At 53.6% G+C, this 15,017-nt stretch overlaps 2 protein-coding genes across 3 annotated transcripts; one reads left to right on the forward strand and one right to left on the reverse strand.

Moving 5' to 3' along the window:
- Positions 1-4,962: 4,962 nt before the first annotated feature.
- Positions 4,963-6,764, reverse strand: IER2 (immediate early response 2). Its single transcript, XM_047776884.1, has one exon. The coding sequence runs from the start codon at positions 6,606-6,608 to the stop codon at positions 5,943-5,945; it is 666 nt and encodes a 221-aa protein (XP_047632840.1). The 5' UTR covers positions 6,609-6,764; the 3' UTR covers positions 4,963-5,942.
- Positions 6,765-9,502: 2,738 nt separating this feature from the next.
- STX10 (syntaxin 10) lies at positions 9,503-12,411 on the forward strand. Of its 2 annotated transcripts, none has more exons than XM_047776882.1 (8): positions 9,503-9,648; positions 9,888-10,057; positions 10,233-10,327; positions 10,403-10,465; positions 11,450-11,557; positions 11,652-11,758; positions 11,834-11,928; positions 12,031-12,411. In XM_047776882.1, exons 1-8 carry the CDS (start codon positions 9,614-9,616, stop codon positions 12,105-12,107), a joined length of 750 nt encoding a protein of 249 aa, XP_047632838.1. In that variant the 5' UTR covers positions 9,503-9,613; the 3' UTR covers positions 12,108-12,411. The 2 variants fall into 2 exon arrangements, with proteins under 2 accessions (XP_047632838.1, XP_047632839.1); XM_047776883.1 differs by having other exon boundaries at positions 11,652-11,754.
- Positions 12,412-15,017: the final 2,606 nt, after the last annotated feature.

A 15,017-nucleotide genomic window follows, 5' to 3' on the forward strand; every position in this document is an offset into this window, starting at 1 on the left:
TAAGAATTAGGAATTCCCAAGAAGCAGAATTTTCCTAAATATGGGATAGTGGGCAGAGTGATCCGATGTTATATAAATATCATGGAATAAATCCCTCAGAGTCTCTCCTTTTTCAGCTAATCTCTAAGGATATTCTTCCTTTGGCAATATTGTGTCTATAGGAGTTCCCTTGGTTACTCAGCGGTAATGAGAACCCATCTAGTATCCCTGAGATCTCAGGTTCAATCCCTGGCCCCGCTCAGTGGGTTAGGGATCCAATCTGGCATTGCCGTGAGCTGTGGTGTAGGTTGCAGACTCAGCTCAGAGCTGGCTTTGCTGTGGCCGTAGAATAGGCCAGCAGCTCTAGCTCTGACTTGACCTGTAGGCTGGGAACTTCCATATGCCACAGGTGCAGCCCTGAAAAAAAAAGCAATAATAATAATAGTAATAACAATAATAATAGTGTCTTTAATCTTGCTAATCTTCTTTACCTCACACTGTCTACTGTTTCAGTAGGATCTTAATGGCATTGTTTCATTTTCATTGTAACTTTTATGAAGTTACCCTCCAAGTATAATGATCAAGGAGTGGGTTAAGTTTTATCTTTTTGCCATTTCTTGGGCCGCTCCCGAGGCATATGGAGATTCCCAGGCTAGGGGTCAAATCAGAGCTGTAGCCGCCAGCCTACACCACAGCCACAGCGGGATCCAAGCTGTGTCTGCAACAAATGGGTTAAGTTTTTTAAAAAAGATTAGGTAAATGATAGTACAGTTGTTAAGGAGATATGACAAAAATTCTGACCCTCAACCATCTGAAGTATGGGAAATTCTAAGAGCCACGAGAAGCCATTGATTAATGAGATGATGAATATTATATTAAACACTTAGCACCCACTTACGCCAGACAACCTCTTTCACTCTTTCAGGCCTGAGCTGGGCAGTGACATTTGAATGGGGGCACAGGTGCTAAACAGAACATAACTATTCAGGCAGTGAGCAGTGCTCTAAGGAAGGCTGAGCTGGGTAAAGGAGCAGAGTAGCAGAGTGGGATGCTATTTTAGATCAGGTAACCCAAGAAGGCTTCCCTATGTAGGTGACATTTCACAGAAATCTTAAGCAAGCGAGGATGGACTTATGGATGTCAGGGGGAAGAGCCCTGAAGGCAGAAGGAATAGAAAGTGCAAAGACCCTGGGGTTGGAACACACACCTGTCTTATTCTCCAAGCAGAAAAGTGGCCAGTGTAAATGAAGCAGAGGAAAACTGGGAGAGTGAAATAACCTAGTTTGCATATTATAAGATCAGTGCTGTGTAAAATAGATTGGGGGGGCGGTCAAGAGCTGGGAGGAAGCCACTGCTCTAACCTGGGTGAGAGGTGAAGGCAGCGCACAGCAGGGTGGGAGCCATGAGGGAGAAGGCTCAGAGTGGGATACAAAGTCAAGTTGACAGCACCTGCGACTAGACAGGATATGAGGGAAAGAGAAAAAGGTCAAGAAGGATTCTTCCCCAGTTGAAAAGATGGCAGGAGTTCCCATGTGGCTCGTTGGGTTAAGGATCTGGCATTTTCACTGTAGTGGCACGAGTTCAATCCCTAGCCTGGTGAACTTCCACATGCCATAGGCACAGCCAAAAAAGAAAAAAAGAAAAAGAAAGGAGATCCCGTCGTGGCACAGCAGAAACAAATCCAACTAGGAACCATGAGGTTGTGGGTTTGATCCCTGGCCTTGCTCAGTGGGTTAGGGATCCTGCATTGCCGTGAGCTATGGTGTAGCTGCAGACGTGGCTCGGATCTGGCATTGCTGTGACTCTGGCATAGGCCAGCAGCTATAGCTCCAATTAGACCCCTAGCCTGGGAACCTCCATATGCCATGGGTGCGGATATAAAAAGACAAAAGACATAAATAAATAAATAAATAAATAAATAAATAAATAAATAAATAGAAAGAAAGAAAGAAAAAGAAACAAAAAGAAAGGCTGGCAGGAAGTAGCAAGAATCCTCTTTAGGTCCTGCTATGCTTGGAATACTTTAGCCCTTGGGAGGAGACATAGATCAAGGGCTTGGACAGACAAGTCTGGAGGTTGAGAGGTGGTCCAGAGTGGAGAGCAGAATTTGGGAGTCTGGATAGAGGCGGCAGTTAGGGCCCTAAAACTGCATGAGCCTACCTCAGGGTGAGTATAGATAGAGGGGGGCCGGGTCTGAGGGACTAATATAGGAGGAAACTTGGAGGGTGAGTGTGGGGGGCTGGAGAAAGAAAGAATCAACCTGGTCAAATCATTAAGGTTAGTCCAAACTCTCAAGCTGGGAGGGGAGCTCTTGTTCACCGTGTGCTACTGGAGGAAGGAACCATTTTTCCAGTTCTCAGTTCTTATCCCAGCATCTGTACATACACTTGCACACATATACATATACTTGTACTGCTTTATGTGCTCCTGTCCCCCCCCCCAAAAAAAAACAACAACCGTTTTGGAGTTCCTGTTGTGGCACATAGAGATGGACAGCTCTACAGCACCAGGACACAGGCAGGCTCCATCCCAGGCACTGCATTGTGGGTTAAAGGGTCCTGCATTGCTGCAGCTGCGGTGTAGGTCACAACTGTGGCTAGGATCTGATCCCTAGCCCAGGAACTCCATATGCCACAGGGTGGATTGGGGGAAAAAAGCCAAAACAAACTTTCTTTATTCAAGTCTAGTTGATTTACAATGTTGTGTTCAGGTGTATAGCAAAAGTGATTCATGTATATACACAGATATACATATATATTTTTTTTAGTATATATTCTTTTTCAGATTTTTCCATTATAGTTTATTTGAAGATACTCAATATAATTTCCTTAACGTACAGTAGGTCTTTGTCGTTTATTTCATATGTTGTAGTGTGTATCGGCTGTAGGTGCTTCTTTTTCTTTCCTTTTTTTTTTTTTTGGCTTTTTAGGACCGCACCCGAGGCATAAGGAGGTTCCCAGGCTAGGGGCCGAATCAGAGCTACAGCTGCCGGCCTACACCACAGCCATACCAAGGCCAGATCCAAGCCACAGCTCACCGCAGTGCCAGGATCCTTAACCCACCAAGCGAGGCCAGGGATCGAACAGGCAACTTCATGGTTCCTAGTCCGATTCTCTTCCCCTGCACCTTGAGGGTAATTCCTGTAGGTGCTATTTTTTTGGCCTGGCCTGCCGCATGTAGAAGTTCCCAAGTGAGGGCTTGAACCCATGCCACAGCAACCCCAGTGGCTACAATGACAACCACTGAGCCTCAGGAGAACTCCAGGCCTTTTATGCTTTAGGGAGGAAGTGATGGATGGTCCACATTCTACCAGATCAGTCCAGGTGGATGGGCATGTAGGTTGTTTCCAATTTGTGCTAATTCTGGACAACACTGTAGTGAACACCCTTCTGGAGCCTCACGTTGAGTCCTGAGGTTCCCTGGGGGAATCTGCTGGTCATGAGATCTGTGGCACTTTTAGTTTTCACAGCTATTTTCTTCCAATCCATTACTCCCCAGAGGGCCTGTCCCAATAACCCAACGCCGGTAATGGCATGGAAACTCCAAGCCTCATCAGTGTGACCTGTAGTGACAAATTTTCAATTTTGCCTATTCTGATGGGTGAAATCGGGTCTTGGGGAGGAATACATCTTAAAGGGATGTATGTGGGGAGGGGGTGTTTGCCCCGTCCGTCCCCCACTACATTATCCCAAGCCCTGACCCCCCACTCCCCGCACCGGAAACCCCCAGGGGCTCGGGCGGGGGCGGGGGTCAGCCGAGCAGCTTCCCGCGGAAGGAAGCGCCCGGCGGTTCCTGCGACAGGATGCGCAGTTTTGCCCCCTCCCCAGCCTCCGGGGACTTCCCGGGGCCGGGCCAGGTTCGCTAGAGAGTGGCTCCCATGCGGACTCTTTGAGCTAGGGGCGGGGGGCCTCGGTCCTCTCCACGTCGCACGGGGAAGTTGTAGGTCAATCCTCCGAGTGGGAGACGCTGAAGTCTTTCACGTCTCCCGGGAAGGAATCGGGCAGCGATGGAGGCGAGATTCCCCTGGGGGGCCCTGAAGAAGGGAGGGAGGGGGGAGTGCGGTGAGTGAACGCCGCAAGAGGGAAGCCTGGGGCGGGGCCGTGCCCTCCACCGCCTCCTCCTCCTTCTACCCTTCAGCCTTGGGGTCAGGTCCCCAGGGGTCTCGGGAGGCCCGCAGCAGCCGAGCCTGCCGTCTGGAGGCGGGGCGGACTTTTTCTCGGCGCCTCCCGCCGCCCTCACTGCCAGCACCTGCGGCTCCTTTGTGCTCCAGCAGCCCCAGCCCCCAACACCCCCGCCCAGGAGCAATGCCTACAGCGTCTCCTCCTAAATCAGCTTTGGGGAAAATTGAAGGTTTTCTCCTCTTGGGCTGGCCAACCTGAGGTTGGGGTGGGGCCGATCCCACGGGCACTTCTAAACCTACAGCCTCGCAGGGAAGCTGAAGAGGCCTACTTCTCAGATGAGAAAACTGAGGCTGGGAGCTCACTTACTTCTTCGCCCGAACCTTAGATTGGAACGGAGCATAAAGGGCGCTCCAAAGCTCACCTGCTCAGCTCCACCCCAATCACGGGACTCCTGCCAGTGCTGATTCACTTAATCGAGTGGGGGGGTGGGGGGAGTTGTTGGGAAAGATCTTTCAAGTATCCAGAGGCGGCCTGTACCCCCAACCCTGCTGGGGCACTGTACCCAACAGTATTCCCCCCATCCCCAACGGCTGAACTCGGAAATCCCTCATATCTAGCCAGAATTATAGGGGAATGTCTAAGGAATCTCCGAAGGTGAGGTTTAAAGAAAGCTTGGAGGGCGAGGCGCCCAGCACGGAAGTGCTCTGGCAAAGAAAATGGACCCGGCCCCCTCCCGCCCACTCTGCCCACGTGGTAGCCGGTCTGACCGGTTTCTGGGGCCCCAGCTAGTCGCCGCCAGTTCCTGACCCCTTAACCCTGCCCCTCCCCCGCCAGGGAAGAAAACCAGACAGGCAGCACAGACTTTTTATTTCAATGGTCTTTATTTTTTCCTACCTGGCGTTTCTAGCAAAAGGCCAGATAGATGGAGTTAAAATCCACCACAGTAAAGGTAAACAGAACCTCAGAACGCCCTGGTAGGAATCCCCCCCTCCCCAAAACTGGCCCAGTCTCAGCAGCAACTGATCCCGGCTCAGCCTTACAGAGCTCGGAGAACCCCCTCCCCCAATTTTTGTGATTCAGTCCAGGAACGTTTGGGTTGTGTCTGAGGGAAGGTCAAGCTTGAGACTGAATACATTCCCACCTCTAACACACCAGAGGAGAAAATTTTTAACCTGAAATTAGATCAGCCCTCCGCCCTCGAAGGCATAGGAGTAAGGGACAATAACCCGCAGCACACGGAGGCCAAGTGACTCAGGCCGCCCTCCTCCCGTTCCCCAGGGCGGTCCACACCCCAGATCCTCCTCCCAGGCCTCACACCCACGCATGGCAACAGGAAGCTCCCCACTTCTGCCCCATGACGCAACGATGACCGCTTGCACAAGTATGTCACTGGAGGGGGAAGGGGAGTGCCTGGAATTCTCCGAGGTTGGAAACGCAAACACCTACTATTGAAAAACCTTGAAAGGGCGGCATAGCCCCCGGTAAAAAATAAAGTCCAACCCTGAGGAGTTTAAAGAACCAAGTCTCCCTTCTCCCAGTTCCAGAAGGAGAGGGTAAGGTCCACGTCACAGTCCATTAAAACAGCACCTGTGGGCGCGGCAGGTCTGCGGCAAGGCGCCCGCGCCCCCCGGCTCAGGCTCCTCGGTGCCGCGACTGCACACAGGTGGCGACGGCTCCCCCGGGGGCAGAGTCCCTCTCAGGGCCTCTTGGCAGCCCGGGAGGTGGCTCCTTTCCACGGTTTCCGAGGGTGCTCCCCTAGGGGTGGGCCTCGCCTCGGGTCTGCGCACTCTGGCCGACGGTTCGGCCCGCGCTCTGGGCTCCGGTAGCGCCGCTCGAGGGCCCTCAGAAGGCCACCACGGCCCGCACCAGCACGTTCAGCATGTTATCAGCCGGGCGGCAAGCCGGCTTCGCCTCGCACGCCGGCGGCGCCGTCGGCGGGGCGGCGGGGCTGCAGTTCAGGAGGCCGGAGAAGCGCCTCTGCAGGACACGCGCCAAATTGGGGAAGGCGCCCTCCGTTTGCGCCGGAGGGGGCTGCAGGCGATTGAGGACCTCCGAAGGGGCCCCTTCCTCCTCTTCTTCTAGACGGGCTTTCTTACTCGGGACCAGTGCGGCGTCCCCACCGTCGTTCAGGCTGCTGCTTCGCCGCTTGCGGCTGACTTTGGCAGGGCGCGGGGCACAGGGGGCAGGGGTCTCCTCGATTCTCGGCGCCTCCTGCGTGTCCATGGGTTCCGGAGAGGGCGGCTCACCGTCGGGAAGCGCTGCCTTGGCTGCGGCTTCCGCTTCTCGCGGTGGGTGTAGGCGAGGATCAGGGGAGCGGGCGGGTGGCAAGGGCACCTCAGGCTCGTGGGCTTCCACCTTTGCCGAAAGGTAGAGCTCCCGGGCGCTACGCATGACCAGCGACAGCTGCAGACTCCGGTGCAACCGTAGGCCACCGCGCTGCATGCGCGAATGGTACATCTTCCACACGGACAGGGTCATAATGCGTTGCGCCTCTTTCTGCACTTCCATGACGATTCGACGGCGGGACCGAGGTTTGGCGGGGACTCCGGGCTGGGCAGGGGAGGTGGCAGGTGCACTCCAGACTATGCGTTCGTTCACGCCTCTCTCTGCGGAGAAACCCACACTGAGAGACTAGTAGGACGCTCTGCCCGGGCGCCCGCCACCCGGGCCCTTTTGTACCCAGTGTGATGTCACGGAGACGCCCCGCCCAATCAGAGAGCCGCATCCGGGCTTTCCGCAGCGCAGCGGGGCGAGAGACTCCTTAAAGGGACAGGGTGGGATTTACCCTGAGATGAAAAGGGACCCGAACTTGTAGAGGATGAGCGTTCCCCAGTCCAAGCTGACCTCTCCCGGCGGTCTCCTTTCTCAGTGGCCCCAATGCATCCTTGCGCAGGCCCAATGTAGGGGGGCCGTAGGTGGGGCTCAGGACCGACCCACGGGTTGCGTCTGTAGAGCCCAGCGAGCTGGCCTTAGCTTGTAAGTTTCCTTTCGCACCTGGGAAGACCCGGGTTCCAGCCGGTACATCCCCCGTGGGAACAGTGCCTAGCATCTACCAGTCTCCTAATTAACGTTTTTTTGTTGTTAATAACGATGCTAGCAACATTTATTAAGCATTTACTATGTGCCACGCGCTAAAGTCTTTCCTTTCATAAATATGTTATTGATCTCTCACCTCCACTCCGCGGAGGGTAGTTATATCTGATTTCTTCAGGTGGGGAAACCTAGACAAGAGTGATTCGTCCAATATTTGCTAAACAAATAAATGGGCTACTGCGGTGAAACGAGACCGTTTGGGCCTCCAGCTCTCCTATCTCTCCAACATCCTCCAGCCCTCTCCATTCCCCTCCGTATGGAAGCGGTAAGAAGGCGGGACACGCTGGTTGCGTTGCCTTAGAGCAAAGATGCCCACTCCACGGGCGGCGGATGTCTGCAGACACAAGTGCAGTCCAGGCTGCCATCTCTGAGCTCCGCAGGAAGCACCCTCCCACTTCGTCTGTTTCCCTAGGCACGAAATCCACCGTGGGCGTGGAACTCGTAAGGCGGAGTACCCAGCCGCAACACAACCCGAGTGAGCACGTGGCTGTGGCCCCCCAAACGACGCAGCGGTGCTCCGCCTCTGCTCCCCAGGAGGCGGAGTTGGGGTAGAAGCTGAAAACTTAACAACTCAGAAATAGAGCAGATAGAAAACAGCCGCCCCACCTTCCGCTTCGCACTACGGTTCCAAGGAAACCTAATTCCAGTTCCTCAGGGAAAAAAAAAAAAAGCAATACAGTTCGAATAGTTCCATTCATTCGTGATGCGGGCCCTTTAAGGGAAGGCTCCACCGCCCCCAACTCTTGCGCGAGCCTTCCCGCCAAGAGATCTGCTAGACTTCCACCACTAAATTTGGAAGTAATGACGTAGGGCGTGCGCGTGAGCCGCTTCCGGCTGCCCATATAAGGACAGGAACCCGGATCTCGATACGGGAGAGCCACGGGCTTCTTCCGGGCGGGGGTGGTGCCTTAGCCTCCGGACACGCCCCCTCCGTTCTTTCTCTCCCAGCAGCTAGGGCTGGCTGGAGCCCCAGGTTTCCGGAGCGGCGTTCAGCCCGGCCCACAGAGAGGGAGGAGAAAGTTTCGCTTCCTTCCCTCCGGAGACCGGGAAGATGTGACGCCCCTCCAGAAAAGCCCCTGCTGGCGTGTAGGGGCTACCTCACTGTTCACTCTGACGTCGTATCCCAGAGATCTACCCAAAGACCCTGCCAACTCAAGCAGCTACTCCCTGAGGACTCTCATTCTGGTCCCCTCCATGGAGACCCTGCCCCTCCCCTTAAAGTGATCCTCCCTTGCACCTCTGGATTACGCTCAGGTCCCCCATCTCCAACTCTGACACATGGGGGGTCAATTATTCTCTGTTCTAAAAGACTTCTCCCAAAACTGCTTCCATTCAGCGATCCTGCCATATATTACTCGCTGAGAACGCCCTCATCCCCGCTCCCCCACACTCCCAATCCCACGAAACTCCACAACGACATCCCCCGCCCAGGCTCTGTCTCTGACACACAACAGGGGCGACCTTCTGAGGGTTTCTTAAGATAGCCCGCTCCAAGAATCAGGACCCCACTCGGGCAACGGTCCCCCCCACCAATAAAAAAAAAAGCTTTCTCGGAGACCCCACACACAAAGGTTCTGTCACACAGGCGGCCACCCTGAGTCCCTCTCCAGACATTCCCTGGTCCCACTCCACGCGCAAAGGACTTCATTGCAGGCCATCTTCAGAGTCGCCCCCACCACACTCCCTCCCACGACCCCCAGGTCGCACCCAGAAAGATCCTACCCTCCAGAAGCATCTCCAGGGCCCCCATTCATGGCCATCCTGCCCCAGGATGCTTCCCTCCTCCGCAGGAAAAAAGAGGAGGGGTAAATCAAACAGAACTTGTCACAGAATGCCTGCAGTTCACCCTGGCCCCGCGGGAAGGTGGAGAGACCACCCATCCCCATACTGCTCCCCAAAGCTGTCACACCTGACCCTGGGCTGGAACCATCTTCCAGGACAGGATCTAGGTGCAGGAGCATCATAAAGATGATCTACTAATTGAAGGGGCCACTTCCCCAGCCATAATCTGGCCGGATTTGAAGGAGACTATTGTTATTTATATTGCCCAGAAGGGAAACCAAGGTTGCGCAGCAACAATCCGAAGGCCTGGGTCTTCAACCAAGGCGTAGGGAGCTCTGACTCGAACCCAGCCAGACAGAACTGACACATCTGTGGACCAAGATGCGAAGAGGAATAGGTACGGGCAGGAAGCCGTTTCCGCCCACAACTAAGATGGCCGAAGAGAGAGCGGAAATTTCCACACTTCGGGCCTCTAAGGCCTCTCTTTCTCCCCTGGTGGCCCCGCTCTCGTTGGTGGCCTGGGTCACGTGACGGGAGCGGGCGGGTGGGTGACGGCGAGTTCTGCATTGCTTGGAGGGAACCAGCGTCCAAGGCCGAGAGGGGAGGGGGCTCGGCCTCGGGCGGGTGGGAGGCGTGATATGTCTCTCGAAGATCCGTTTTTTGTAGTACGAGGGTGAGTGACAGCGAAGGGGGAGGGCAGAGGGTGTCCTGTCCCCCTGCCAGCCAGTGCCCGGGTGCCAGCCGGAGCGTGCCAGGTATTCTGGGCACCACCGTCGGGATTGCCCCGTGGCCGTGTGGGAGGGGTACACAGGGGGATATGAGGGTCTCGTGAGCCCCCAATTCGTTCGGGTGCGCAGTATGGGCAGGAAGACTGCCTGCCCCCAGCTGTGCCCGCTGTGCCCCTGCCTGCAGCGAGGTGCAGAAGGCGGTGAACACAGCCCGTGGGCTATACCAGCGGTGGTGCGAGCTCTTGCAGGAGGGCGCGGCGGTCGGACGCGAGGAGCTGGACTGGACGACCAATGAGCTGAGGAATGGCTTGCGCAGCATCGAGTGGGACCTCGAGGACCTGGAGGAGACCATCGATATCCTGGGCGGGGGAGGCTGGAGGGCTGCATGGCAGAGCCCATTGCAGTGGCAGGAGGCTCTGGGAGCCAGCCCTTGGGGAGGCTGGACACTTAGGAGATGTCGATTGAGGGCTTTGAGGCAAAGGAGGGTGTTCTGTCCTGGTCTGGCCTTGACTCTTTAATCGAGGCTTACGCATTGTGGAAGCCAACCCAGGCAAGTTCAAGCTCCCAGCCGGAGATCTGCAGGAGAGAAAGGCGTTTGTGGAGAGGATGCGGGAAGCAGTCCAGGTGAAGAGAGTTTGCCGTGGGGGTGACTGTGGGGAGGTAGTGGTGTCTTTATTCAGATGCTGTCCTCATCCGTAGGAAATGAAAGACCACATGGTCAGCCCCGCAGCCATAGCCTTCATGGAGAAGAATAATAGAGAGGTAAGGAGTCCCGACCCAACATCCTCACCCTCTGTCCCTAGAGGTGACCCTCTCCTTGGAATGCAAGCCTGAAGTGTCCATGTGCATTCACCAGTTTCCTGTGTATGTGTATGTCTGTCCCTTCTGCATCACTGCTCATCTTCTCTGTGTGCAGTTGTCTACCTGCCTGCTCTTTCTGGATGGGTACACCTGAGCTCTCTTCTCTGTATATAATCCCTTCTGCCTTCTCCTACCGGTCTATACTGTTTTCCTGTGTGTGAATGGTGGCCTCTCCTTTTTTCACTGTGTTACTGTTTTCAAGATACATGCTTACCTTTTTTTTTTTTTTTAATGTGTTTGTACCTGACCTCTCTGAGCATGTGAACTTGGCCTCCAAGTGGACTCACCATCTGCCTTGTGCATGCACACCATTTCCCTCTGTGGCTGTTTGCCCCGGGTGTGTGTTCACTCATGTTTTGTGCACATTCTCCCTGCTGTCTCTGTCTGTACACCTTTGCCCATTGTGTTGTGTGTTCTTTCTCTGCATGTTGTGAAACACCAGCCTCACCCTGTAAACCCACATGGGGTGTGGGGCGGGGTGGGGTAGGGAGCTGAAGCCTCCAGAGCCTGGAGTCCTATAGCAGGGTCCACATGCTTTGCAGGTGTGCTACTGCTCCGAGGATTAAAGTTCAGTTTCTTAAATACATGTGTCTATGTGATAATATATGTTCTCCATGGATTTAATTTATTAAGTCCTCATTGCAGCCTGAGGAAACAGGAATTACAACTCTTCTCATCTTACAGATGAGGAAACTGAGTCACAGGGAAGTCAAGTGATAGGGTCTTGGGGTCACCTTGCTGTAAGTGGTGGCTCTGAGGAACCCACACCATTCCATTGCAGAAACTGCCTTCTTGACTAACCATTGTCTAGATTTGCCACAAATCTTGTCTGTCTCTGCTGTGAGTGGGTGTCGCTCCCTGAGCCTGTGGTCTGGGCCCCCACAGATGTTAACGGGCAAGCCAGCCACCCTGAAATCATCCAGCGACTTGCTGGACGCCAGTGTGGTGTCGGCCACCTCTCGCTACATTGAAGAGCAGCAGGCTACACAGCAGGTTTGTGTGGGTGGCTGGAGGTGCTGGGCTGGAGGAATCTGCAGCAGGCTCAGGGCTCCCCACCTACAGCAGTCCCCACCCCTCCCATCTACAGCTGATCATGGACCAACAGGATCAACAGCTGGAAATGGTGTCTGGGAGCATCCGGGTTCTGAAACACATGTCTGGCCGAGTTGGGGAGGAGCTGGACGAGCAGGGCATGTGAGGCTGTGACCCTGGGGGTGGGCCAGGAGCCCTCAGCCCCTCCAGGGGCTGATGCCCTCCTGATCTCGGCAGTATGCTGGACGCCTTTGCTCATGAGATGGACCACACCCAGTCCCGGATGGATGGCGTCCTCAGGAAGATGGCCAAAGTATCCCACATGACCAGTGGTGAGTCCCCTGGGAGAAGCGATTTGGCAGTGGGATGAGGGGGGGAGTGGGTTGTGGGTAGGACTGCCTCACCTCTGTGAACTCTGACCCTCTTGCCCCCAGACCGCCGACAGTGGTGTGCCATTGTGGTGCTGCTGGGGGTGCTTCTCCTGGTCCTCATCCTGTTCTTCTCTCTCTGATCCTGGTCCTCCCCCAGGGCGTTGGAGCTGGGGGCACCGGTAGGGCCCTGCCCATCCTGGGGGGAGAGGGTCATGCCTGGGGAGCTGTCTCAAGGCTCTCATCCAGAGCCAATAGGACCTCAGGGCCCTGGCCAGAGCACCCACCTCTGGTCCTGTCTCAAGTGTGCTTAGAAGGTGGTGGAGGTAGGGGGACCTTGGACACACCCCTTCCCATTTCTACTTCCTGTGCCCCAAAGCCATCTATTTGCCCCTGTGCCTTCTACATGTGCCAACTTGGAAATAAAATTCCAGGCTTTGTTACATATATTTGTATCATACAGTGTGTTGATCTGAACTTGTGGCTGCCCCTGAGCGGGAATTCCTAGCACCCTGCTTGCACACACTGGGACCCAAGTGTGCATGGGTGCACACATGTATGTGAGGGATTTCAATGACTTATATTTGGTGCAGAAAAGACTCATCTGCTTTATTTCTTGGATATTATGTCCGATCATTTTATTACCATCAAAAGCTTCAAACCCTAATTCTTCCTTGAGTTTTGAAGTTCAGCTTACACATCTTTTACTTGTTCTATGTCTAAGGTAGGTAAATTCCATAGCTATGGAGCTGAGCAGAGGTCATTTCTGAGGGGCCTCTACCACTGGGCTCCCTAGGCTCCCTTGTTCACCTGGTCATTTTGATCCCTCTGTGATGCATCACTCTTTTTTCTTTTTTCTTTTTTTTGCTTTTTAGGACTGCCTTCTGGGCATCTGGAGGTTCCCAGGCTAGGGGTTGAATCGGAACAACACCTGCTAGCCTGTGCCACAGCCACAGCCAAATGGGATCCGAGCTGCATCTGTGACCCACACCACAGCTCGTGGCAACGCCAGATCCCCAACTCACAGAGCGAGGCCAGGGATCAAACCCACACCCTCATGGATACTAGTTGGATTCGTTTCCACTGTGCCACAACGGGAACTCCACGTGAATCTTATTGTCTTAGGTGTTTCCATGTTGAGCATTTTGTAACCAGGCATCAGAACCTCCTATCTCAGTAGCTCATTTACACATATGAAAATGTTGTGTTATAAAGATACCTGTCATGGAGTTCCCGTTGTGGGTCAGTGGTTAATGAATCTGACTAGGAACCATGAGGTTGCAGGTTTGATCCCTGGTCTTGCCCAGTGGGTTAAGGATCTGGTATTGCCATGAGCTGTGGTGCAGGCCGGCGGCTACAGCTCCAATTCGACCCCTAGCCTGAAAACCTCCATATGTTGCGGGTGTGGCCTTAGAAAAGGCAAAAAAGACCAAAAGACAAAAAAAAAAAAAAAACAAGATACCTGTCATTAGGCTTATTTGTCAGAAAGAACCAGGAGCTCCCGTTGTGGCTCAGTGGTAACAAACCCAACTAGTATCCATGATGGATGCAGTTTTGATCCCTGGCCTCACTCAGTGGGTTAAAGGATCTGGTGTTGCTCTGGCTGTGGTGCAGGCTGGCGGCTACAGCTCTGATTCAATCCCAGCCTGGGAACCTCCATACCAAGGTGCGTGCCTAAAAAGACCAAAAAAAAAAAAAAGAGAACAAAATACGTACAGATTATTTTTTGTCTTTTTTTTAGGGCAGCATATGGAGGTTCCCAGGCTAGGGAGTCTCATTGGAGCTGTAGCCACCAGCTTTCGCCAGAGCCACAGCAACGCCAGATCTGAGCCACGTCTGTGACCTAAACCACAGCTCACAGCAACACCAGATCCTTAAACCCACTGAGCAAGGCCAGGGATCAAACCCACAACCTCATGGTTCCTAGTGGGATTCTTTTCCGCTGCACCACGATGGGAACTCCCCCTTTTTTTTAAATGCAGAACCACTACCGCTAATGCCATGGTTCAGGTTGTCTTGATCCTTGATCAATTCTGTCCTTGGTTCTAAGTCTTCCTGGGGTTAAGATTTACTTCTGGGAATTGGACAGTGTTTCCACCCACCTGGGATTGCTACACGTTAAGATGGACAGACTTCCTATTACTTGAGGTAGGTGACTCTGGACCAGTCACCTCCGGATTTTTGTTGGTGATGCTTTGGCTCCCCTAAACCCTACTTTCTGCTGGCTGAAGCTGGGCTTCAGGACTCCAGAGGGGGCTCGTCTTACTGGAATATGCCCAAGTCACCCTGTGAGTTGAGTCACCCTCAATCATCTTCCTGATGGAAGTCTGGAGCACCCTCTAGTCATCATGGGGTGGATGGATCTGGACAGGGCTGAGATGCCACCTCCTTCTGTACCTCCCCAGATGCACCCTTGAGACATCTCTGAATCAATGGGACACTAAGGCACATTGCAGCTTTTCTTTTTCCTTTTGACTATGTCTGCAGCACAAGGAAGTTCCCTGGCCATGACTGAACCCATCCCACAGCAATCCTTAACCTGCTGAGCCACCAGGGAACTCCGTGTCACATCTTTTTTATTTCAGTTGATAGAACCTTTCACCATTCATATCCTTAGGGCCCTACACCTCTTCTAGACTTTTTCTTCTTCTTTTTTTTTTTAAATCTATGGCTGTATCTGAGCACATGGAAGTTCCTGGGCCAGGGACTGAATCCAAGCCATAGCTGCAGCTTATGCCACACCTGTGGCAAGCCAGATCCTTTAACCTACTGCACTGGGGAGGGGGGGGATCGAATCCACACCTCCACAGCGACCTGAGCCACTGCAGTCAGATTCTTAATCCACTGTGCCACAACAGGAACTCCTCCTCTTCCAGATATTTTAAACAACTACTGGCTAAGTTTAGACTTGCCCTCCCAATTTCAGTTTTCCTTTTTCTGTCACATGGATGCATTGGCTTGGGATGGGGTGAAGGACGTGGGTATTTATTCAGGACATTGTTTATGGCCGTGGGGGTGTCAGATACTACAGAAGGATAGCAACTGAGCGGGTC

The sequence above is a fragment of the Phacochoerus africanus genome, chromosome 4, assembly GCF_016906955.1.
Source record: "Phacochoerus africanus isolate WHEZ1 chromosome 4, ROS_Pafr_v1, whole genome shotgun sequence".
NCBI classification, from domain to species: Eukaryota; Metazoa; Chordata; class Mammalia; order Artiodactyla; family Suidae; genus Phacochoerus; species Phacochoerus africanus.

Coding starts and splice junctions, on each gene's coding strand:
- IER2 (XM_047776884.1), bottom strand. CDS start 6,608: ATGGAAGTGCAGAAAGAGGCGCAACGCATTATGACCCTGTCCGTGTGG.
- STX10 (XM_047776882.1), top strand. CDS start 9,614: ATGTCTCTCGAAGATCCGTTTTTTGTAGTACGAGG. Junction 11,558..11,651: donor AGCAGCAGGCTACACAGCAG/GTTTGTGTGGGT, acceptor TCCCATCTACAG/CTGATCATGGACCAACAGGA. Junction 11,929..12,030: donor AGTATCCCACATGACCAGTG/GTGAGTCCCCTG, acceptor TCTTGCCCCCAG/ACCGCCGACAGTGGTGTGCC.